Raw genomic sequence first — 25,184 nt, forward strand, 5'->3', positions numbered from 1 at the left:
ACATAGGAACTTCTGATCTGGTGTCTAGTGTATTAAAATGTGATACATTTTGACAACCTGCTCAGAATTTCCCATTGTTGAATGACTTATTGAGGTCACAAACTTCATAAAGCAACAAAGTAATTTGGAACAGCACACCGCCAGCACCAGTAGGTCTTGTTCATATGAAATATTGCTCAATTATTGTGATTGTTCAGTTTAACAGTAAGGATTTTTCTGGCCTATTCAGATCTGTAATTGCCCTGCCAACATTTTCACTGGCCACACTTCCAAAAAAATGGTAGATTTTACTTTTTTTAGATTTTACACTTTTAGTTGGCTACATGACTAATAATACCAAACTATGAAATACAATGAAATGGTGGCATATATTGCAATGTAATACAAATGTCTCATTTTCTACCATTTCTATTGATGCTTTCAGTTACTAATACCTACTTACTGTTATTTTGACATAATTTGCCAACCAGTTTTAATCAATTACATTCAAATTCAATTATCCAGGTCCATTGTGCGAATCTAAAAAAAAAAACAATGTTTATATTTGAAAGTAATGTAAGATTGGAAGATACTGATAGTGTAAAAAATAATAATGTGAGATACTGTTAAATTGCCTCCAGCTTGTTTTGCCTCATTGCACTTTGTGATGGTCATTTTGATAGATCAGTTGGGGGCACAACAAATCCTTATCTTATTTGCAGCCATCAATCATCAGTCTTGTTTTGAGAGTGACTTTGTTCCCCTGTAATAGAAGCAGAATTCCGATAATCCTGCAGGAACCTGTCAGGGTTACCACCATCAGTGCCAAGTGTGGATGAGAGACATGCAGGTCACTGGCACTTTATCCTCTATCGCCCTTTGGAGAGAATGATCTAGAGCATTATCCCTGCTTTCATAGTCTATGTGAAAACAAATGTGGACTTTGAAGAGGAGATGGGCTATGATGATTAGTTTTCCATTCTGCATGCTCTCACTGTCTCTATGTAAAGACCGTTCAGAGTGATTCTGAGGCCGCCGCCTCAGTCTGTCATCCTCTTCCCACTCTTTTCTCTCTAGCTGTCGACTGGTAATGAGTTTTTTCCAGTGCTTCATTGTTGTTCATTGAGAGCCACACACTTTGGATGAAGTTCTTGAACTTGTTAAAAAGCAAAAGAAAAGAGTGTTTACGTCATTTTGTTAGCATTCTGTGACTCTCTTTGTTTTTCAAAAGGAATAGTCCACCCAAAAATGAAAATTCTCTCATCGTTTACTCACCCTTGCGTTATCTCAGACGAATTTTCTAAAAGAAATCTTCATACGTGTTCATCTGTCATGTACATCTTCGACGGCTTGAGGATGAATTATCCTTTATTTTTTTGTTTTTTAAGAAATTAGTGCTTTTATTTAGCAAGGATGCATTGAATTGTTTATAGGTGACAGGAAAATCATGATGTTACAAAATATTTCTATTTCAAATAAATTGTTCTTAATTTAAACTTTCTATTCATCAAAGAACCCTTGAAAAAAATGTTTTCCACAAAAATATTAAGCAGCTCAACTGTTTTCAACATAGTTAATAATAAGACTAGAAGATTAGAGTAATGATGCTGAAAAAAATTCAGCTTTGCCACCACGTGAATAAAGTGCATTTAAAAAAAATATTAAAATAGTAATGAGTAATTTAAATCGTAGTAATACATTTTTTATGTTTTTGATAAAATAAAAGGCAACCCTGGTGAGCATGATAGACTTAAATACTAAAAAACGGTAGTTAAAAAAAAAAAAACAATTAGTAACTAAAAATACAAAAATAGTTATGCCTTTTTCTGACCCTTATTTTTTTTTCATTTTACTTTTATTTTTGGTGTTCTCTCTTTTAAGAAACATCCCATTCTTTTGTAAAATGAGAAATACTCTCTGATCTGCTTGCTGATCAGATCAGATTTTTGTGATTCTGTTTTGTGATTCACAGAAAATGACACGCTTTGCAGCCTTAATCAGCATCACTTGGTAATCAGTGGGAATTTGGTTTGGAAATTATATACTATCAGTTACGTAGACCAACAGTGATTTCAGTGTTACACAGCTTAAGAATCAGAATTACAGGAAGGTAGCCAGAAACATCTAGAGTGACAAAAACAAAGTTCAGCAGTTGCACAAACATTGCCTTCAAACAGTATAAACTACAATAACACAAGGACACAGACAGACATACAGACAGTGCCATCCACATTACACAGTAGTCTGATGAGCTCATCTCTAAATATACAGCACAGAGGGCCAACGACCCCCCCAGCAGCTGTGAGCGGCCTGAGAAGACATGAGCTTTAAAAGGAAGAGAATGCATTGTGACCCTGAGAGAGATTCAGCTGCCTGGCTTATCACTCGACCCTTGTGACAGACGCAGCCACAGGCCCACAAATGCCAAAAAGCACAATGTCCCGGGCTTGTGACTTTTAAAGGGACAATGCAATAAATCACATCACGGGTCGAATCACAGCTCAACCAATCATTCAGTTTGCTTGACTGGGGGTTTCCTTACTCAGATGTCACAATGTCATTTTTAATGTCTAAAGGGTTTGATTGAGAGTGGAAATTGATGATTATATTACAGAGTAAACAAATTAACCATTCAGACATCTCCCTTTTTGGTCACGTCTGAATCGAAAGTGAAGTTGGGGTTGGAAAATATTTTCCAGTAAATGGTTGCTTTGTATGTCTTTTTAAAGCCGAAATCATGTTAATTGGAACATGAATTTGCATTGAACCAAAAGCAATCAAGCACTGTACCATAAGTCACACTGGCTGTTAAATGCAGTAGGTATTTGTGTTTTATATGACTCTTTGACCCCTTTGTTTGGTTAAATTTGTTCCATGTGACTTGTGTCAGGACAAGAACATGGTGGAGTATGGTTAAGGCTTCCCTGTGGCAAATGGTACATTCCAAAACCGCATTTGGTCTCTAGATGTTCCCCTTTCAATAAAAGGGGATTAGACATTCCAAACATTCTGCCAGGGTTTTCAAAGTCCCTTTGATTTGAATTATACAATTATGTTACCGTGCTGCAGTTAACATGAAGCTCTGCCAAAGCTTCCATATGGGAGAACCATTAGCTTAGGGGATGATGATCTGTGCTTTTAACCTTGAGGATGTGATTGTGGCTGCCTCTGCATCTCTATACTGGTCTTTTTCAACTAAGTTGAACAGTGATTAAAAATCTCAGAACTATGCGCATATAAAATGAATGTGTGTGTTCACAGTGATAGAAACACATCGAGAGTGCAACCTAAATGATTTCAGCTCCGTGTCAGATTTTCAGCACTGGGATGCTCATACCAGATGTGTGCAATGCAGATGTTTTCCACTGAAAGAACTCCCTTGTTTTCTCTACCTTTTGATGTTTCTTCACAGTTCAATTTTGTGGGAAGAATCCTGGGGCCCCGGGGCCTGACAGCCAAACAACTGGAGGCAGAGACGGGCTGCAAGATCATGGTTCGAGGCAAAGGTTCCATGAGAGACAAGAAGAAAGTAAGACATTTTTATTTTTATTCTTTTTGGTTTCTTTTTTACTATATTTCCTTTCATTTCCTCCTTATATTATTTAAATTTTCTCTTTTCTATTTAATATTGCTTGTCTTTTCCCTTCTTTTTTGCTTTCCTTTTTTACTGTTTTGTGTCTTTTTGTTACCTTTTGCTTTTTAAAATTTCTTTCATTCATTCATTGTATGTTTGGACTAAATATTGTAGGATCCCTTTGTTTTTCTTTTCCTTCACTTTAAAATTGAAGGGCTTGAGGGCCATGTTTTTATTGCATGTTTTTTGTTTTTTTAAGCGAGGAAGACCAGATACTGCTTTTGCACCAGCACATAACTAATAGATGCCAAATGGAAAGAGACAAAATCCAGGCGATTCCATTTTAATGGAATTCCTGACAGAGTCTGCATGGCCTTCCTGAATGTGGAACTGAGGCAGATGATCTGCCTGCCTCCAAGGCTGCCTGACACAGAGGAAAAATGACTCGCATTAAAATGAAAATGAGTGCTATTAGAGAAAGGAGAATGCTCTGTTTTTCAAGCTCAAAGAATACCGTTTCGCTTCCTTGTCTCATCCTACACCATTTAGTCCAAGTTTTTAGACTGGAAATATCTTGCAAATATCCAATACACTAAACCAACAAAAACAAGAACAGAACAAATGCTACTGAAGACTGATTTGTTTTTATATCATCTATGCCTCGTAACGATATTTGATGTCAGACTATTTGCTTTTAATGTGGTATATAGACATTAGCAACTACGAACTCTCCTTTTTGCATAATAGAAATAAATTGTTTCTTCAGTTTAAGACTTTTGAGGATACGCCATCTGTGTTTATTCCTCACAGCACAACTTCCACTGCCTACACAAGCATGCAAATGAAACATTAAGAGCATACACGGTAAAATATTGGGTTAGAGGCATGATGAGATTCAGATTGATGGGGAATTAATGGAACACAATGAACCAAGATGCCTCAGGCACAGTGCCATTCTCTCACTGTATTGCACAACCTATGTCTATCACACCAGAGATGCTTATAAAGGCTGTTTCGTTGGTCAAGACAGAAAAACAGACTGGTGGCTCAGCATTCTTAACCAGACGAGGTGTTGCACATCTAGGAAGCTCAGAACAGACAATTGAAATCGAAAGTTTAATCCTCTGCTGTTTTCTCAAATTTGACATAATTGTTTTCTGACAGCAGCCACTAGGCTTATGCTTTTCAAAATGCTCTTGTCATAATAGCATGTCAAAATTAAATCTGTGAAAAGTGCTTTTGAACATTGCGTGAAAATGAACGTTAGATTGTGAAACCATCAAGCCCTGTAGTGTTCTGCAAACATAGTTTCTGTAACTGAAACTACAGTGACAACAGCGCAAACTTGCGCATAAATCCTGTGAAAAATTATGCCAATCAAGGAACCGAGAGAAATAAGAAAAGTTACAGCCAGGGGCAAACAAGTCAGGCGTCAAATGGAGATGTCATCTGCATCTGTTCTCTTTGCCTAAATTTACGGTCACATTTCCTGGAATAAACACACAATAGGGTTAGGTTTCTGGTCTGTGAACGGTGTTTGCTATTAGAATTAAAAGGTTAGCTTTTCCATAATATTAAATTTGAGTTTTTGTACTCTCCTTCATGTCATTCCAAACCTGTATGACTTTCTTTTTTTTTTTTTTGTCTGTGGAACACAAAAAGAGAAATTTAGCAGAATGTCCTAGCTGTTCTTTTATGTACAATGAAAGTGGATAGGGACCAAACACTGTCAAGGCTCCAAAGCAAGCAAAAAAGCAACATAAAAGTAATTTAAGTAGTGCATATGACTTGTATGCTGTGTTTCAAGCCATTTGATAACTTGGTGACAAACATGACACTTCTTCAAGTGAAGTTTAATTTATTCACTGGAAATCGCATGGTCACCGTTCACTTTCATTGCATTGAAAAGAACAACTTAGATGTTCTCCTATTAATAACTCCTTTCATATTCCACGGAAGGAAGACATCCTGTTTTCGAAATCCGTGAGGTTGAGTAAATGATGACATTACTGTTTTTCACATTCCTATAGCAAACTGCTGTTTATAATATCACATGACAAAACAGTCTGTTTTTGCTGTACGCTGTAATTCAGATCATGCAAAAGGTTCATGCTTTTTATGGTTGGAAGTGAAGTAGAGATTCTGAGTTTTGAGGACGTTTGTGTACAAATAAGTGCACATATCCTAAGAAAGCTTGCTTATAATAATGCACTTTTTGTAATTTATAGCTTGTGTTGGATTGGCCTTTTACGTTCACTATTGATCTATAGCTGTTATAGTTAAATGCATCATGCAAGCAACTTTTTCACACTTTGCTGTGTTGAGCACAAAATTGCCTGCCCACCAAAGTAGGCCAGAAGAAGACCTCTATGCATTGTGCTGCTGCTTAGTCTGTTTCAGAGTCAAAATCACAGTTATTATTAACATACAACCAGCTGTGCGCAAGACTGCAGCCTTATCGGATGCACATATTTGATCATCTAATTACTCTATTCTGAGGAGGTGGCAGCCACTTGTTAGCAAATACAACGCCACCAACTGTGATCTGAGACTGGCGTCCCCCGGTCAAGGATGTGGCCAGGCCGTCTATGTCTTTGTTTCTCTCATTCAAACTTTACCCTTGAGGCCAAGGCGATGTCTGTGATTGCTTGAAGCGAGCGAGTTCACAGTAATTGATTGTTCTGTAGGGCTGAGCTCTGCGTCGTAAACATAAGCCCCGCTGTGATGAAAAACCCAGCTGGAGACAATGCATTCAATAAGGCTCAATGCTTGGGCCCGAATGCTCCATTTCTATGGCAACCGGCTTGTCAATGCTGTTGGTGGTCTGAACCCTGAGATAAACTGACACTCACTTGTCTCCAGGCTAACTGTTGCTATGTGTCTGTTGGTGTTTTAGGTTTAGGTCCATGTGTAGCTGCAAAGAGTCTAGAAACGTTTCCATGGAAACTGGGGTGCTGTGTAGTCACAGGAAGTGGTCTGAACGCTCAGTCAATCCAAAGTCTTATAAATGTCCTTGGAAAATACTTTTGAGAAATGTCTTGTTGGAAATGTGGCCTGGCAGGTTGTGCACGTGCTTTGACACGTCTTCCAGTGGCGCTTATGCGGGCATCCCAAGTTACAGTCATTTCCCAATCCCACCCACCCCTCACTCTGTCATTTCCTGTCTCCTCTCTGACTGTCCGTCTCTTTATTTTTAGCCTTTTTGTCATTTTAAAATCCTGTATAGACTCAAAAACACCCCTGGGTTTTTATTTATAGTAGAGTAGGGGTTGCACTAACTAGCTGTCAGCTTAACTGTAATGGCCAAATAGACCTGAAATTAGTTTCTGCTAAATTCAGAATTAAAGAATTGTCTCCCTTGCAATTCATGAGTTTGTCTGAATGTCTGAATTTTATAAACTAAATCTATCTGTCTGTCGCTATCTCTGTCTGTCTGTCTGTCTTTCGGTCGCCATCCGTCCGTCCGTCTTTGTCATTCTGTTTTTCTATTTAGTTCTGTCAGTCGTTCGTTCGTTCGTTCGTTCTATCGTTCGTTCGTTCGTTCTATCGATCGTTCTATATCTGTCTGTCGGTCGCCATCCGTCCATCCGTCTTTGTCATTCTGTTTTTCTATTTAGTTCTGTCTATCGTTCATTCTATCGTTCGTTCTATCGATCGTTCTATAGCTGTCTGTCTATCTGTCTATCCTGTCTTTCTATCATTCTAATGATCTACCTGTCTATCTGTCGTTCTATCGTTCTATATCCGTCTATCTATCCATCTATCTATCCTGTCTTTCTATCATTTTATCTATTGTTCTATCGTTCTATCATTCTAGCTATCGTTCTATCGTTCTGTCTATCTATCGTTCTATCCCCCTATCGTTCTATCTATTGGTTTGTCTATCTCTACTATTGGTTTTCTTTAAAAAATGTTCTAAGCATTTATGAATTTCGTTTAATTTTATTTTCTTCAAATTAAACTATTCAAATTGCAATTCTGCATCATCTTTGATGTCTCAATTCAAATTGTGTTGGTGCACAGCCCTGGTTCTCAAACAGCTCTTCTGTTTTCTGTGAACAGGAAGAGCAAAATAGAGGAAAGCCCAACTGGGAACACCTGAACGAAGACCTGCATGTCCTCATCACTGTGGAAGACTCTCAGAACCGTGCTGAGATCAAACTCAAGAGAGCCGTCGAGGAGGTCAAGAAGCTGCTAGTCCCTGCAGTGAGTGATTTGTTTCCCTTTGTTCTCTAGGTGTATTTTTTGAGACTTGAGTTATTTTTATTTTTTTTAAATGTCGAGTGGCAAAACATCAATTCACCTGTACAAACAAGACTCATGGAAATGTTGCTTAGGCACTGATAAATGTATTTACTCTAAGGAAAACACGCTTAATTGAAAGAGCTGCGCACAGCAGGTCTTCTGTTTCCCCGCTAGTCGCTCTGCATCCTCAGACAGATAGATGTGAGCAGGAGGCAGAGAACAGGGTTGCTTTCCTCCATGAGAATAAGCTTGGAGCCATTGAGCTCACATGACTCCAGATGTGCAAAGGTGAGCACCGTGGGCAGTTTTTAATAGGCTTAATTACCTTTGCTTATAAATTAATGAGGAGCACAGGACTGAAGGGTCAAGATTCGAAAGAACCCCACTGGGGACCAACAGAAGTCTCAGCATTGCTCTGGGACACAGAGCTGAATGCCAATTAACCTTTGGGTCTAAAGGAAGTGACAGCAGTTTAGAAGGAAGTGCCATTAGAAGCCTAGTGAGATTTGAGAGAAATGTTCTTTTTCTGTAGTGTTTTCCACAACGTTTTTTTTTTTTTCATTATATTATAGCTATGAAGCTAGACATAGAAATATAGCAATATTCTTACATCAGAGTTATCTAGTCTAAGCAGAAAACATTAAAATGTCAAGAAGAACAATTCACTTTTTTTGTGTTTTTAGGATTTTAAACTAAAATGTAATATTTAAACCTAGAAAAGGATTGATTTTGAAGGATTGATTTTTTTTAATACAGTTTCCTTGTCCTCATTTTGCTTTTCCACCTGACATTACAAAGCCGCCTTTTTCTTTTTTTAAATTTTTAATCCATCATGTAGAGACATAATTCAGTCAATTACTGTTGGATAAAATATAGTCCAGCCCTACATATGTTATTCTTTTCGAGTTCCAGTAAAAAGTGTGTAACCCATTTCACAACAAGAATAAAAAAATGTAGGGCTGGATTATATTTGATATATTATATATTTTCTTATTTATTTTTCCTTTTTGTTCAGAAATATGTGACATGATTACAGATATAAAATGAGTTGTGAATCAGTGTTGTACTGTTAACAAACTAAAACTGCTACTAAAAGAGTAATTAAAATGAAGCTGAAATTAAATATAAATATTGAATGAAAACACTATAACTTCAAAATAGAAATGTTGCCTACTACCGTAAATAAGTTTAAGTACTAAAATTGAAAGAAATGATTGAATATAGAAATATTTAAAAAATACAAATTCTAAAACCATATAAAGTTACTTAAACTAATTAAAATGAAAATATAAAAATACTAGAAATAGTAAAAATAATAGAAATACTGTAAATTATATAAATACAGTATATACTAAAATTACACTGTTGCGAATGCCGTTTTGTGCCTTGTGTGCAATAAAGAAAAAATACTTTCTTGATTTTCTGTTATTTCTTATTGTGAACAACAGCTATTTGCCGTAGAAAGCGTAACCGAGTTAGTAGCGAGTGGAATTCGGGAAATTTGTGTAATTGTGGATTGTAATCCCTTCTCCTCTGTCAAAGAGAGAGGGCTTCTGGACTCCCTGTGGCGCTACCATGGTAACCCTCTTGGGGATGCACTGATCCTTGATTGACAGTTGTGCCCTTTCTCTGCAATGGAATCCTGAATAGGCTCTTTAGAAAGTTTAGCGCTGTTTACTCCAGGAAGCTCTCGTCTTGAAGGTAAACCCACTGCGGTTGTGTTTGTCTTCATCAAACTACCCAGGGGAAGAGCATTCCGCTTTTTTTCTTGTCATTGCCTACTTGTTCAAAACTCTAAAAAATAACTTTTTGTAATAGGTGTCTGAAGAAAATGTTTTATTTTATTTTTATAATTCAAATTTGTTCTAGTCATTGTCATGCACAGATGCCACTGAAGACTTCTTTAACCCTTATTATTTTATCATTATCATTCCCAAAAAAACTTTTTTTCTAAACAATTCATTGTGTAATGCCAGTTTATGAAAAGATCATTTACATAGAGCACATACAGTTTTAAACCGGTTTTCTACTACTTTTCTCCCACCAATTTTCCTTCTAAAAGCAAATGGGAAAGATGTGGAATTCACTAGAATAATTCACATTTTTATGCTGCTGTTGTCAAATTCAACTAATCCATTATTAAAAGTTTAGAATTATTATAAATGTTTAAATATATTTTCCCTAACACATAGTCTGATCTAGTGGCTGATATTCACTAGCTTCAGTCATTTGGCAGAGAGAAGGGTGGTGTACACACACACACATACACACACTGATCCCCGTTTGAAAAGCCCCGCTTTTCTTTCGCTTCTCTGCTTGCTGACATAGTTCATATTATTCTGTGGACTGTCTGCCGTGCCCCTCCCTGACCTGCTCTGAACTGTCTGGGAGCTTGACGAAAATCCAATCTTAGTTGCTGATCTTTTCTCTCTTTTGGACTTACATTTTTATACTTTTGCTGTTAGCCCAGTGCATTTACGGCTGTAGCATCCGCAGATAAATCACTAGGAGCTATACAATGGTTTAGATCCGTGTTTGATTGAACTTTTTGACTCCAAAGCCTCCTGTCGCCTACAATATTCAAAGGCCTCATAATTTACTCGGTTGTTTATGATTTAACTAATAAAATCTCAAAATTACTACCTGATAATTTTTTAAGAGCTTGATTGGCATAACTAGAAAAATGTAAATTAATCTTTTTAATTTATTTTTGCGTATTTATATTTTAAAAATATATAATTTTATATATTTGCTAAGATTTTTACATGGCCTTTCCAGGTCTATAATTTTTTTAAATAAAAATTAGGCTACCTCATATTTCTAGGTTTTTCAAAACTGTGGAATATTCTAATACTATTTCATGCATTCTGACTTATTTACACTGCTAAAGAGTTGGATTCTCATGTTAAACATGACCAAAGTCTCAAAAAACGAGTTGGACATATGAAGAATTATTTCTGTGCCAAAGACACTCCTTCAGGTTCATATAAGTTTCGGAAAGTGTTTTTTATGTATGGCCCTGTATGACATCACAAAGGGTGACATTCCTTGTATGGGCACTTCTCTAGGAAGAGTGCACACACACATCAACCAGAGCAAGAGCACTGCCGTCAACGTGCTTCATTCGGTAATTCGTTAGCCATAGTTAATTTAAGGTAATAAAGTTTTAGTCCCTCCCTGTTTTATTTATGTTGATGTCACAAGTTGCAGACGATCGCTACACAAAAGCTGCGCATACTCGTGACTCTTAAGCTCCACCCACAACATGCCTTTAGGAGCTTGACTGTTTTTGGAGCGAAGCGTAAAGCTTTTGACCGCTTTGAAATTTGCTGAAGACCTCTAATGGGTCCCGGCCCCCTGGTTGAGAACCATGGGTTCATATGGACCATCATAAACTGATTAAACAGTGTCCACTTCAGAGGAAGTGAACTGCATAAGGGGGAAACAGCTTGTAGGATGAGCCGAAGGAAAATAGAGAATGTTGAGAGTAATAAGATCTGTTTCTTTAACCTACTCCTCCTTGGGCCTGGCTTGCTTTAACAGTGGCAGAGTAAATCATCTACTAGCTGTTAGCAAGTGTGAAACATTAGCTTCCTTGCACCACTGTACTGCCTTCTCAAACATTTTAGCAGACAAAAATTTCAATTGAGCTTTTTAAGTAAGCTAATAAGTGTTCAATTATTCCTAACAGCTTTCTTTCTGTGTGTGCAGGCCGAAGGTGAAGACAGCTTGAAAAAGATGCAGCTGATGGAGCTGGCCATTCTCAACGGCACTTACAGAGACGCCAATATCAAGTCATGTAAGAATGACATTATCAAACATCAACCTGTGTTTGTGCAGTTTCTCTTCCCCTCAAATATCTATCTCTTTATATAAAACTCATTTCTTTTCAATGTTTTATCTGGCTTTTAAACACAATTAATCTCTTTTGGGATTTTTAGCTTTGTTGACATTGCAGTGATATATTGATATTCATCAAATATTCTGGTTAGATATTTATTTATTATAAACCAGTCTTGTTAAACCAAATTGGTTATAAACCAGCTTTCTTCAGTTAGGAATAGTTCACCCAAAAATTAAAATTTTGTCATTATTTGCTCACCCTCATGTCATTCCAAACCTGTATGAGTTTTTTTTTTATATTGAACATAAAAGAAGATATTTTGAAGAATGCTGGTAATCTGACAGTTGTTGGTTCTTCAAAATATCTTTTGTGTTCAACATAAGAAAGAAACTTATAAAGTTTTGGAATGACATGAGTAAATGATAACAAATTTTCATTTTTGGGTGAACTATTCCTTTAATTCAACCAAAGCCACTTAACACATCTTGCACTCAGTCTTTTTGTAGATAATTTCAGTTTTAGGAATGCTGTCTATTTTTGGTTTATGTGAGCTTTTTTTTTTTTAAAAGGAAGCTTGAATATAGTATATAATAGACTAAAATAGAAACCTAAACTTTGCCATTGCCATGCAAGCACTGTCCATGTAGATTTGGAGTTAATATGCACATTTCTAATTTATTTTTGTGTGAAAAAATTTGCATAGCTAGTTTACTCTTTGAAATATAAGTCAAGGTAGATTGATTAGCCCCTTGATTTATTTTCCCCTCATATCTTTGTGTATTTGCTCTTGTGCATCTTGTTCCGTTTAGCAGCCTTAGCCTTTTCCCTGGCCGCCACAGCACAAGCTCCCCGCATTATCACCGGCCACTCTCAGATGATGCAACCTACGGCATTGCGTACCCCTGCACCTGCCGCACCCACCCTCATGCCCCTCATTCGGCAGATCCAGACGTCTGCCCTCATGCCCACGGGCACGCCCCACCCCACCGCGACCCTCGTACCCCAGACCCCCGAGTCAGGCATCATCTATGCACCCTACGAGTACCCCTACACCCTCGCCCCTGCAACCTCCATTCTTGAATATCCTATTGACTCAAGTGGTGTTTTAGGTAAGATATTTGATTATTTGTTTGTCTTTTAAAGTTTTTATTTTTATACAGAGTATGCATTTCACACAATTTGGGGTTTGGGCTGGGCGGTATGATATTTCATTTAATTAATAGTATTAAATAATCAAATAATTTAATAATAATAATAATGCATTTTAATTAGCATTAATATATTCCTTTATTTTCATATTATATAAAAATGTAATATTAAAAATTATGTATATTTTTAATATTATAATATATAAATATATTTATTTAAAATTGTATATATATTTTTGAAAATAAATATTTTATAGTATATTGCATGTTTTATTTTATGTTTTCTGTGTGTGTGTGTGTGTATATATATATATATATATATATATATATATATATATATATATATATATATATATATATATATATATATATACACACACACATACATACATACATACATACATACATACATACAGTGGGGCAAATAAGTATTTGATACACTGCCGATTTTTCAAGTTTTCCCACTTACAAAGAATGGAGAGATCTGTAATTTTCATTATAGGTACACCTCAACTGTGAATGACAGAATATAAAAAAAAAATCCAGAAAATCACATTGTATGATTTTTGAATAATTTCCATTTTATTGCATGAAATAAGTATTTGATGCAATATAAAAATAGAACTTAATATTTGGTACAGAAACCTTTGCTTACAATTATAGAGGTCAGACAGGTCTTCTCCAGATCTTTCAGGTTTTGGGGCTGTCGCTGGGCAACACTGAGTTTCAGCTCCCTCCATAGATTTTCTATTGGGTTCAGGTCTGGAGACTGGCTAGGCCACTCCAGGACCTTGAAATGCTTCTTGCGGAGCCATTCCTTAGTTGCCCTTGCTGTGTGTTTGGGGTCATTGTCATTTTGGAAGACCCAGCCACGACCCATCTCCAATGCTCTTACTGAGGGACGGAGGTTGTTGCCCAAAATCTCGTGATACATGGCCCCATCCATCCTCCCCTCAATACAGTGCAGTCGTCCTGTCCTCTTTGCAGAAAAGCACCCCCAAAGCATGATGTTTCCACCCCCATGCTTCACGGTTGGGATGATGTTCTTGGGATTGTACTCATCCTTCTTCCTCCAAACACAGCGAGTGAAGTTTATACCAAAAAGTTCTATTTTGGTCTCATCAGACCACATGACATTCTCCCATGTCTCCTCTGGATCATCCAGATGGCGAACTTCAGACGGGCCTGGACATGTGCTGGCTTGAGCAGGGGGACCTTGCGCGCGCTGCAGGATTTTAATCCATGACGGTGTAGTGTGTTACTAATGGTAACCGTTGAGACTGTAGTCCCAGCTCTCTTCAGGTCATTGACCAGGTCCTCCCGTGTAGTTCTAGGCTGATCCCTCATCTTTCTCAGGATCATTGATACTCCACGAGATCTTGCATGGAGCCCCAGTCCAAGGGAGATTGACAGTCATCTTGAATTTCTTCCATTTTCTAATAATTGCGCCAACAGTTGTTGCCTTCTCACCAAACTGTTTGTCTATTAGCCCATCCCAGCCTTGTGCAGGTCTACAATTTTGTCCCTAGTGTCCTTAGACAGCTCTTTGGTCTTGCCCATAGTGGAGAGGTTGGAGTCTGATTGATTGAGTGTGTGACCAGGTGTCTTTTATACAGGTAACGAGTTCAAATAGGTGCAATTAATACAGGTAATGAGTGGAGGATAGGAGGGCTTCTTAAAGACAAACTAACAGGTGTGTGAGAGCCAGAATTCTTGCTGGTTGGTAGGTGATCAAATACTTATTTTATGCAATAAAATGGAAATGAATTATTAAAAAATCATACAATGTGATTTTCTGGATTTGTTTTTTATATTCTGTCTCTCACAGTTGAGGTGTACCTACGATGAAAATGACAGATCTCTCCATTCTTTGTAAGTGGGAAAACTTGAAAAATCAGCAGTATACATATATGAGTCCTGGCCAGAATTATTGGCACCCTTGGTAAATATGATCAAAGGCGGCTGTGAAAATGAATCTGCATTGTTAATTGTTAAAAATGTTTATATAAAAAAATTCACAAAAATCTAACCTTCTATTGGATAATAAGAATTTAAAATGGGAGGAAATACCGTTATGAAATAAATGTTTTTCTCTAATACACATTGGCCACAATTAACAGCACCCTTTTATTCAATTTTTTAGTTTCATCTGACCATAGAAGCCAGTCCCATTTGAAGTTCCAGTCGTGTCTGATAACTGAATATACTGGAGTTTGTTTTTGGATGAGCTAGGAGAATTTTTCCTGAAACCCTCCCAAACAACATGTGGTGATGTAGGTGCTGTTTGACCATTTTTTTTTAAAGGTTTTCTGACCCCGAGACTCAACTATTTTCTGCAATTCTCCAGCTGTGATCCTTGAAGAGTCTTTAGCCACTCAAACTCTCCTCCTCACCGTGCATTAGGACGATATAGACGCACGTCCTCTTCCAGGCAGTTTCGTAACATTTTCTGTTGATTGGAAATTCTTAATTATTGCCCTGATGGTAGAAATGGGAATTTTCACTGCTCTAGCTCTTTTCCTAAAGCCACTTCACTAATTTGTGAAGCTCAATTATCTTTTGCGGCCCATCAGAAATATATTCTTTGGTTTTTCTCATTGTGATGGATGATTAAGGGAATTTGGGCTTTGTTTTCCCTCCTATTTATATTTCTGTGAAACAGGAAGCCATGGCTGGATAATTTCATGTTCATAATCACCCTGGAGTGCTCAAAATTGGGAATATGAATGGGAATATACTTCAGAGATATTTTATTCATAAGAATTTCTAGGGGTACCAGTAATTGTGTCCAACGTGTATTTGAGAAAAACATTTATTTCATAATGAGATTTTCCCCCATTTTAAATTGTTTTAGTTCAATGAAATGTTAGGTTTTTTTTTTTTTTTTTTTTTTTTTTTTATATATAAAAGATCAAAAGGATTAATAATGCAGGTTTATTTTCAGAGCCTTTTTTGATCATATTTACCAAGGGTGCCAATAATTCTGACCACGACCGTGTGTGTACATGTATATGTGTATATATATAGCAGTCCCCTCTATAAGTGTTGGAACAGTAAAGACAAAATTGCTCTGTTGGCTGTGGAGTCAAGGCATTTGCAAATATGATTAAAAGATGATATGAGACAAAACTACAGAATATCATATTTTATTATTAGTCAATTCAACACATACATGTTTTACCAAATAAAAAGAACAGCACTTTTAGAGTTCATCCCACTCATTGATGTGAGCATAAGTATTGGGACAGTTGAACATAAGGCAGATATAAAAGATTAAAAGCTATTATTTAGTTGCAGATCCCTTGCGCACAATCACAGCAGTGAGTCTGTGACCCATAGACATCACCAGACTCTTGCTCTCATCCTTTGAAATGCTTTTCCCAGCCTTTAATGCAGCCAATTCCACTTGTTGCTTGTTTTGGGGAGTTTCTGCCTTTACTCTCCTCTTCAGCTGGATTTAAATCTGGAGACTGACTTGGGCAATCTAAGACTTTCCATTTCTTTGCCCTTATAAATTCCTTGACTGAACTGGCAGGGTGTTTTGGGTCATTGTCCTGATGCAATATGAAGCACTTCCCAATGAATCTGGTGGCATTTTCTTGAATATTGGTAGGCAAGATGATTTTATACCCTTCCAAATTCATTCTGCTACTGTCATCATACATTAAGTCATCAGTAAAGTTGAGAGGGTCTGTTCCAGAGACAGCCATACATGCCCATGCCATGACAACACCTCCACCATGCTTTACAGATGAGGCTGTATGCTTGGGATTATTTGCAGTTCTCTTTTTTTTTAATCCACATTTTTGCTTTCCCATCACTTAGATAAAGGTTCATCTTTGTCTCATCGGTCCATAAACACAGTTCCAAAACTCTTCTGGCTCAACTTTGTGCTTTTTTGCAAACTCTAATCTTGCCTTTCTATTTTTGGTGCTGGTCAGAGGTTTGCATCTTGCTGTGTAGCATCTGTAATTCTGTGTCGAAGTCTCCTGAGGACAGTAGATTGTCAGAGCATCACCCAGCTTTCTGGAAGTTGTTGGTGATTTTACAGACACGTCTTTTAGGGTTAATTTTCACTGCTTTTATGATTTGTCTGTCATCAGCTACTGTTGTTTTCTCAGCCAATCAGGTCGTTGTTGGTTGCTGGTGTCGCTGGTGGTTTCTTGATTTCTTCATGCCCTTTGTTTTTGCTAGAGCTCTAATTGACGTCCTCTTTTCTTTTAGCATCCAAATTGCTTGCTTTTCTCTCAAAGTCAACTCCCTCATCTTCATCCTGGTTTGTGTGTGTCATCATCGAATACAAGATTCAGAATGCAGAAGTAATGGATATAACTGATACGACACATTCCCTGCTTTTAATATCTGAAGAATTAATGCAACAGGACACAGCTGATCACTTAGAAAGACCTGTGAGGCAACTGTTCCAATACTTATGCTCACATCAGATAGGGGGATGAAACTCTAAAAGTGCTGAACTTCTTAGCTGGTAAAACATCTATGAGTTGAATCACCCAATAATAAAATGTGACATTCTGTAGTTTTGTCTCATATTCATCTTTTAATCATATTTGTAAATATCTTGACTCCACAGCCAACGGAGCAATTTTGTCTTTACCGTTCCAATACTTTTGGAGGGCACTGTATATGTATATGTGTGTGTGTGTGTGTGTGTGTGTGTATATATATATATATATATGTATATGTATGTATATTGTACATATCGTACATCCTTGTTTTAGAATACACTTTTGCTTGGAGATCCAGGAGACTAACTCCAGCATTCTGTCTTGTCTTTGTAGGTATGGCTTTCCCGACAAAAGGCTAGTAATGCTCAGGGGTTTAACACAGTCTTCAGCCTATACGAGTGTTAAAAATGCTTTGCTTTACAGCTGCCTTGTAACAAAAAAAGACAAAAGAGCAAACGAAGAAACTGATTTTTATAAGAAACAAAAGACTAAAGATATTTACTACTCATGTTTACACTGGTCTTAACTGTTTTGTTGACTTATTCATAGATTAAAAATGGATATTTTCAGATAAATACTGATAATTAAGCCTTATTACATTCCTGTTTGAGATGTAATCTATATTTGTTTAGCTTGTAATTTTTGTATTACTTATTTTCCTGCAACTGTAACTTAGATATTTAGAGAGTGATCAGTATTACTGCTAATATAATAGGCTTGTGAAAAACTTTCTCCATGAAATAGCCTTTAGTGGATTCATATTATCTGAAGGATCTTGTGTGTTGAGAAGAATAAAAGGGCTCTATAGTCACTGTATAAATTAGTCAAAAGCGTTAAAAAAAGCACCATTTGTGTTTTTATGGAAATGCGACCGATTTACTGGAAAATTGAGAAAGGGCAACAACATATGATGTGATTTCACTATAATGGGGCCCTGGAGAAAAGGTTACTTGTGCCTTGTAATTTGGTCTTACATGCCTTGTTAGTGAAACAATGTTGTGTGAAATGTAGTTTTAATGTATTTTGATGAATAATCTGTTAATTCTTGTTTTGTTGGCAATGTTGCGCTCTGAGCAGGTGCAGTGACTACTAAAGTACGAAGGCAGGATATGCGCGTCCATCCTTACCAAAGGGTAGTGACCGCAGAACGAGGTTAGTTTAGCTCCAGTGTTCAAACTGTGCACTGTATATATATGTCTGTGTGTGTGTGTGTGCGTGCGTGCGTGCTTCAGTATGCTGATTACACAGTCTTTTTCATTGTATCTCACTCAATACAAACAGAGGAAATGTTTTTAGTCACTTCTAACCTGCCAAACAAAAAGCATCATTTGAGATTTCAGTGTTGCTGTTATCAGGTATAGTACATGCCAGTCATGCTGTGCAGGGTTTGTTTACTCACTAAACCTGCCAACCCAGAAATGCATTGAAACTATAGGTGTTATCAGCATACTTTTATTATATTTAGAGCATGTTCTTGGGGTCACTGAAGCAAAGGTTAAAAAATAGAATACTGTTACAAAAGAAAATTCTAACTGATTTACAAGAGGTTACAACATCCTGTGATGACAACATTCCAAATTCTGAGATTCAAGCTCTGTTCCAAAATCTAGCGAGCTGCCTTCTAAGACAGCATCCTAACTGACATGGAACCTTGTTAATGTACAATTCCATAGCCAACACACAACATAAATGGCATTCCGCACAGGAGACTCGACTTCAAGTTTGAGGTTAGCATGTTGCAAGTGTACTTTTTACATACGCTTGAGATATTTTTTATCAATATTTGTCGGTTAAGACACCACTGAATGCAACACCACAGTGCAATTTGAGAGAGCCTTTTTTGTGAAGGATGCATATATGCTACCTTAGGCTAAAATGAGGTAAAACGAGCCTTCACATTGGAAACGTGCCTAAAAATACTGCCTCTATAGGAAGCTCAGCAGGTTTTGGAACAGACTGTTACTGTTAGTATGATCTGACACCTTCAGCACTTACTTAGTGGACGAATGTAGATGAAAAACAGCTAGTGTGATAGTGTTTGATCCACTTTGGAGCAAAATTGGCTGTCCACTGTGCTCCATTACACTGATGACGTTGTGATGGCCTTCAGGCTCATAGTCAATGAAGGGTAATGGAGCTCACCTGTTTGTTTGCTTCTGTTTATTCTTTCATTTGTCATTCTTTTGATATCCTTTTCTCAGTTTTAGTGTATTTTCAGATCATTTTATGTCGCTTAAATGCATTAGTGTGCCTTTTAAATCTACTTTCCCATTCTGATCCATTGAAACATTGTTTCGGCAGCTTTCATAGACACAGTTTTTAGTTTTTACTATGAATAATGTTACTCTGTTTTACTCTATATATTTTAAAGTCTCATCTGATATAATAAAACAAATAATATTATTTATGGTTCAGCCTGGCCAGACCAGCATACATAAAGTTTAGAAGATGGTGCAATGCTGGTTTTCCCCAATTCATGATACAGATGTATACTTGGTCATATGAATTAAGAAAATTCAATACTGTATATTATTTCAGGCCTGTTATAAGCTGCATCTCATTACAGAAGATACTTTGACTTCTGCAAATTCAGATTTTTTGTTCATAATCTTGAGTGCTTGTACTGTTTGGAATCTTTTCTCATTTTACATATTTTATTTATACCTTTTTACTGCAGTTTTTAAGTTTAGATCAGTTGTCGTTTAGGTTAAAATTAATCATTTTTGGCCAGGGTCGTTGAGCATATTCATGTCAAAAATGCCTTAAATGGAAATAAACTGGATCTAAGGGAATTACAGCACCAGCTTCTAAAGACCGCTGTAATGAAACTGATTTAAACTCATATTACAAACACGTGGATGTGCCAAAACTGTACATATAATAACTATGACTCCTGAAAAAACTGTAAACGTGAGAATCTACTGATCAATATAAGTGAATTTCACACCCATAAGACTTTAACATGTCATAATTTAATAGACCAATACAACTGACCAGTTTAATGCATAACAATTGTGAAATTGCACAAAAAGTCCGATCTATCTTGTCTGGCTTACTGCCCACAGCCTCAGAAAGATCTCTGAGAATTTGTTAAAGATTCCTGAGCAGGGAAAATACCCTTGAATGAAAGGCATTGGATGATATATTCCAAGCACCCGGCTTGGGCAGTGTCACACAAGATAGGCTAGACGGTTATGAAGGTTAGGACTTGTTTGAGAGTATAAGTCATCATATGCACTGCCCTTTAAAATTAGTTTCTTATGCTCGGTGCATAATCAGAGCGTTATAATGGCATTTCAGAGTGCTTATGATCCCTTAAACTCCCCATTCAAGAAATTCCTCATCATAAAAATATGGCACAAGTATTTTGCACTGAAGATTTTAAATCACCAGCTCCTAGTCTGAGATTCTCAGACAGAGCAAAGTGAAACAAGAAAAAAATTAAACGGCAAAACCTCATGAGATGTTAGGATGTTTATCAAAGCAGGACGGTCACACACTGTGGGCCGCCTGTTAGCACAAGAACAACAGATGAACTGAAGAAATATTCCATTTTTGGTTTGTTTGTTTCTCGTTTGTTGTTTTGCAGTAAGCTTCTTTTAAAATTTTTTGTCAAATGTATGGAAAAGAACAGTTATTGTGTGTGATCTTTTTCAGATGAGTTTATGAAAGCAATATGTTTAACTATAAAGCAAGAACATTTATGAAATTCTATTGTATTTGTAAATGAATTTATACTAGTAAACATTAGAGAACAATGCCATGTTATATTTTTTTTCCCATAAGGGGTACATTTTGTTTTTAGGATGTCATACCTATGACAGTCTTGCCACACTGTCTTATAACTTTTAGGTTTGCGAAACAAGTAGATTTGTCTTTCTAATTGTTTTCTTGTGTTGTTGTAGCCCTAAATTTCAGCTGACATGCTTTAGTATCATTCTGTTGGATTAGCGTTCTGTATTTTTTGTAAATAGTCAAATTTTAAAGGCAATAAAAGTTGAGTTAAAAAAAACACCAAACGTTTTGTACTGTCTAGAAATCTTTTGATTAGCCTGTCACTCTCTGATTTTACTTCTCTCGTCACATCTCTGTAACTACTCATGAATCCATATCATTACCACTAGCAGCTTTGTATTGAAGCAGCACTCTAATGCTTAATAGCAGTCAGAGGATCGTTAGCATCTTTTAATCCAGGATTGATGCCCTTTCACATCTTGCTGTCGGATTTTCCAAATACCCAAACTCTATTGACTGCTACTAACTATTAAGTGCTGTTAGTTTAATTCGTAATGACTCTATAATTGATTTGCCTCTTTGCTTCTTTAACCATTTTCACCTGGGAGATGGGTTCTGGAGTGAAATCATGAGGCCTTCATGATTTTGCTGTGTTAACGTAGACGTTGAGCAGTCTTCTCTTACAGTAGCTGTAATTAGTAATGTCATATTGTCATCCAACCGTCACTAGCTGAAACTAATCTCCTTCTCTATCTTTTTTTCTTTTGTGTCCTCTTTATGTCCTTTTATTTTTTTTCGTTACCCCTCTGTCTGTCCATTTTTTTTCTTTTTTCTCTAACAACCCAGCCGCCACCGGCAACTAACCAATGACCCTCTGAACTCTTCACCCAATGATGACCTGACCATTGCCTGCCTGCTGACCAGTTCTCTGGCTCTCGTCCTTCGCTTCTATGTTTTGGCAGCCTGCTGGTGAGCCCAGAAGCAGCTTTAATTCGCTTAACACAGCCGAGAAGCCGTGATGGCCCCACGCCACCACCCGCAGAACAGAATCACTCCCCTTCTCAAACTGAGGACCTCCTCGGTCAGGTGACCTGGGCTTCCCAGCCTGCACTGTAGTGTCATAAAGCAATAACGCTGTCTGGGCGACACCTAAAATCCTACTGTTAGCCTTTCACATGCACACACTAAATAAACACAAATCTTTATTGGTTTCTTAATGATTAAGCATAAGATTGTATATAACTCTCTAAGTTTGTGCACTGCAGTTCTCATACCATCCTGAAGAGTTAGAAAAAAAAAACAGCAGTTTATTTTAAAACTGATTTGTAGGTCCAAATATCCATAAGGGATGTAAAAGCCATGCTTGCCTACCAGCGTTTTCTTCAGAGAGCTGTCAAATAGCATTCACATGAGCAAGTGTACAAACACTGAACATCAATTAATATCCTTTTTGATATGAGGGTGCTGCACAGGAAATGAATATCTATTTTTAAAAAGTGATCCTTTTTGTATTAAAAAATAAAGCAGTATTGTCAAAATGTGACGAACAAACGACAACATTTTAGAGACCAAAACAGTGTCTTTTTTTTAATTGAAAAAAACAAAAAAAACAAACAAGTGCCTTATTTTACACAATATCATCAAATATGAACACGTATGAATGTCCATCAATGTGTTATATGCCAACATATCAGGTATAACTGTTCAATTCCTCTTTATTCATGAAAACAAGAGGTGTACAGAACAATGTCGCAGGCGTTACACTCAAAAACTACATTTTTTTTATGTGCATTTTATCATTTTTATTTACCAATAATGATTGAGTTTTACCTTGTCGCACTACATTAGGTGGTAATTAAGCCCTTATCTGTTTGTAGTTGATAATGTATATGTACAAGCTCTCTAATATGTTTGTAAATCCATCACTACATCTGTTACACAGAATTGAAGCCCACAACTGTTACTGGACGCTATTTCCATATTTTTAGTCTGCTTGTATCTCAAGAAGCATTTATTCCATTCATCGGGATGAATATTATAAAAGTTTGGGGTTAATTAGTACAGAGCTCATTTTATTCCTTTTGAAGGATTGAAGTGTACTAGAGGAGCATGTTTGTATGCAGATGTCACATTTCTTCATACCTTCCTATGCAAATGATTTTCAGTTTTATTAAAATGACTGAATACATTTCCTTCAGTTGGTCTTCCAGTTAAGATGTCAGGCCATTTCAGTGCTGAAGAACAACAAAACTAAAAGAGTATTTACAAATTATAATTGCATTTTCATTATTTGGTTATCATAACTGGATTTTGAGAAGATCTTTTCTAATAATATTGGTTTTATTTATGCAGAGCAAATGCAATACTATTTAGACGTTTGAGGTTGTGATGCAGTTGCATGTAATTTTTTTTTATTAACCTGGAAATTGCTAAAGTAAAGATCCTGTAAATTCATTTAATGGATGGAAATAGTTTTTACAAGGATCTCTTATCCTGTCAGATTGACTAGAAACTGGAGTTGTTTGTTAATGTGTGTTTGGGTTTTTTGGTTTAGTGTTTGCTTTTCATGCAGTATTACTATAGACCGTGTCAATATGTGTGTGAGCATGTGTTTATGGGTGATTGTGTGAGTGACTGTTTATGTATTGTATATGCCAATGAACTGCAACTCTCCATGTAAGTTTTTTTTTTTTTTTTCGCAATCCCAAACAGCTCCCTGCATTGGAAAATATACAGTCCTATTTATAACCATTGTAACATTTTATAATGTATTTTTCTATCATATTTTGTATGTGAGAAATAACATTAAATCACATTTCCAGGTATGAACAGTATGCCTTATTACAAAAAATTGAAATGAGAGATATTTTTCCAATGATAATATAATTCCATAGTTGATGGAAAATGGAAAAACTTATTTGACGAACAATATCATTGCTGACTCTGAGCAAGTTTTAAAGTGGTTATTATTTGCTAGGGTATTAGGTTTGTCATTGTTGCTTTGCCTCTGTGCCTTCTTATGTAAATTGTAAGCTATTAACCATTTCTAGTTATATAATTTGATTAATCGTTTCTTGCCGATTGTGCTAACATTTGATGATTGATTTCCATTCATTAACCCTGTCAATAATTTCTTTTGTCTGCTTTGAATCTTTAGAACAGGATTTGTGTGAAATTAAGCAAAAGAGTGTTTTACTGACTGAAATATGCTGGACTAAACTCTGTACTGAGAAGCAATAGCGAAATATTAAAATCATAGTTTTAAAAAAAGAAACTAACTTGGTCGCTCTTTCTCTTGTGCTTACATGTGCCAGAACACTCTGCCTACTAATCTGATTCAGGTCTGCTGTAGATTATGGAGAAGATCTGGGTCCAAACTTCTCTGTACTGTTTAATTGATCATACTGAACAAAGCTGCATTTAACACCAAAGCGACTAGATGATTATGGAGTGGAAAAAAAAGCTGAAGGAGAAGTCAAATCTATATGGTACGGTTGTTTGAGTTGGACGAACACCCACCTCTATTTCACAGTCTTATTATTCTTTCTTTCTCAACATACTCCATTGTGTGTGCTTGTTTTTGTATCGTAACTTTACAGATTCTCTGAAATGTCCAAGAAAACAAAAGAAGCAAACATTGTCTTTTGTAAAATAACTGGAGGTCAATCCAATAACGCCCACTAACTGGAATATTTTTCAGCTATGCACATCAGCACTGCCTAACTAGAGTAACAAACATCAGGCTTATAAGATGTAAGGTTCAAGTCACTTCTTCATTTGAGCATTGAATATCCTCAGAGAAATCACGGAGGTCAAAATAGCAATTTCTGTTTGTCAGTGGTTCAACGTTGAGAGGAACTGGAGTCGCAAAGGAAACCGATAACTCTGAATAACCTTCTAAAAACTGTTTTCTAACTGTTCGCACATTGTTTTAATGAGTTGCTGTTGTGTGTAATGGTCTGTGTTTAGCTGATAAAGCTAATCAGACTCTTTTAGTTCCCATAAGACCTCATCACTGCACCCAAGAGTCCTAGTTACTTGCTTTTGTTTCCTTTTCAGTTTATAGCAAAGTTGCCAACCATAGCCTGCATTAAACAAATCTGGTCATATCCAAAAGAACAGCAACAGAACTGGATCTGTGACCGTCACAGTCTGTGACAACAAAGATAGTGTTGGAACTGGTATAGTTCATG

General features: G+C 36.6%; 1 protein-coding gene across 7 annotated transcripts in view; it reads left to right on the forward strand.

The window, feature by feature from the left end:
- The window catches only part of qki2 (QKI, KH domain containing, RNA binding 2), a 36,770-nt gene extending 12,516 nt beyond the window's left edge, over positions 1-24,254 (forward strand). Inside the window, exons 3-9 of one of the 7 annotated variants that reach the window (XR_013782636.1) lie at positions 3,392-3,508; positions 7,616-7,759; positions 11,510-11,597; positions 12,452-12,751; positions 18,334-18,408; positions 21,838-23,621; positions 23,728-24,254. Coding sequence is in view for 6 of the 7 variants with exons in the window: in XM_079389558.1 (XP_079245684.1) it covers positions 3,392-3,508; positions 7,616-7,759; positions 11,510-11,597; positions 12,452-12,751; positions 18,334-18,408; positions 21,838-21,854 (741 nt within the window). In the remaining variant the exon portion in view is untranslated. Of the gene's footprint in view, positions 1-3,391; positions 3,509-7,615; positions 7,760-11,509; positions 11,598-12,451; positions 12,752-14,618; positions 14,663-17,589; positions 21,261-21,837 lie in introns of those variants that run through there. The other 6 variants (XM_079389558.1, XM_079389559.1, XM_079389562.1 and 3 more) reach the window with 6 other exon arrangements.
- The last annotated feature ends 930 nt before the right edge of the window (positions 24,255-25,184 follow it).

The sequence above is a fragment of the Barbus barbus genome, assembly GCF_936440315.1.
Source record: "Barbus barbus genome assembly, chromosome: 32".
In the NCBI taxonomy this organism is placed as follows: domain Eukaryota; kingdom Metazoa; phylum Chordata; class Actinopteri; order Cypriniformes; family Cyprinidae; genus Barbus; species Barbus barbus.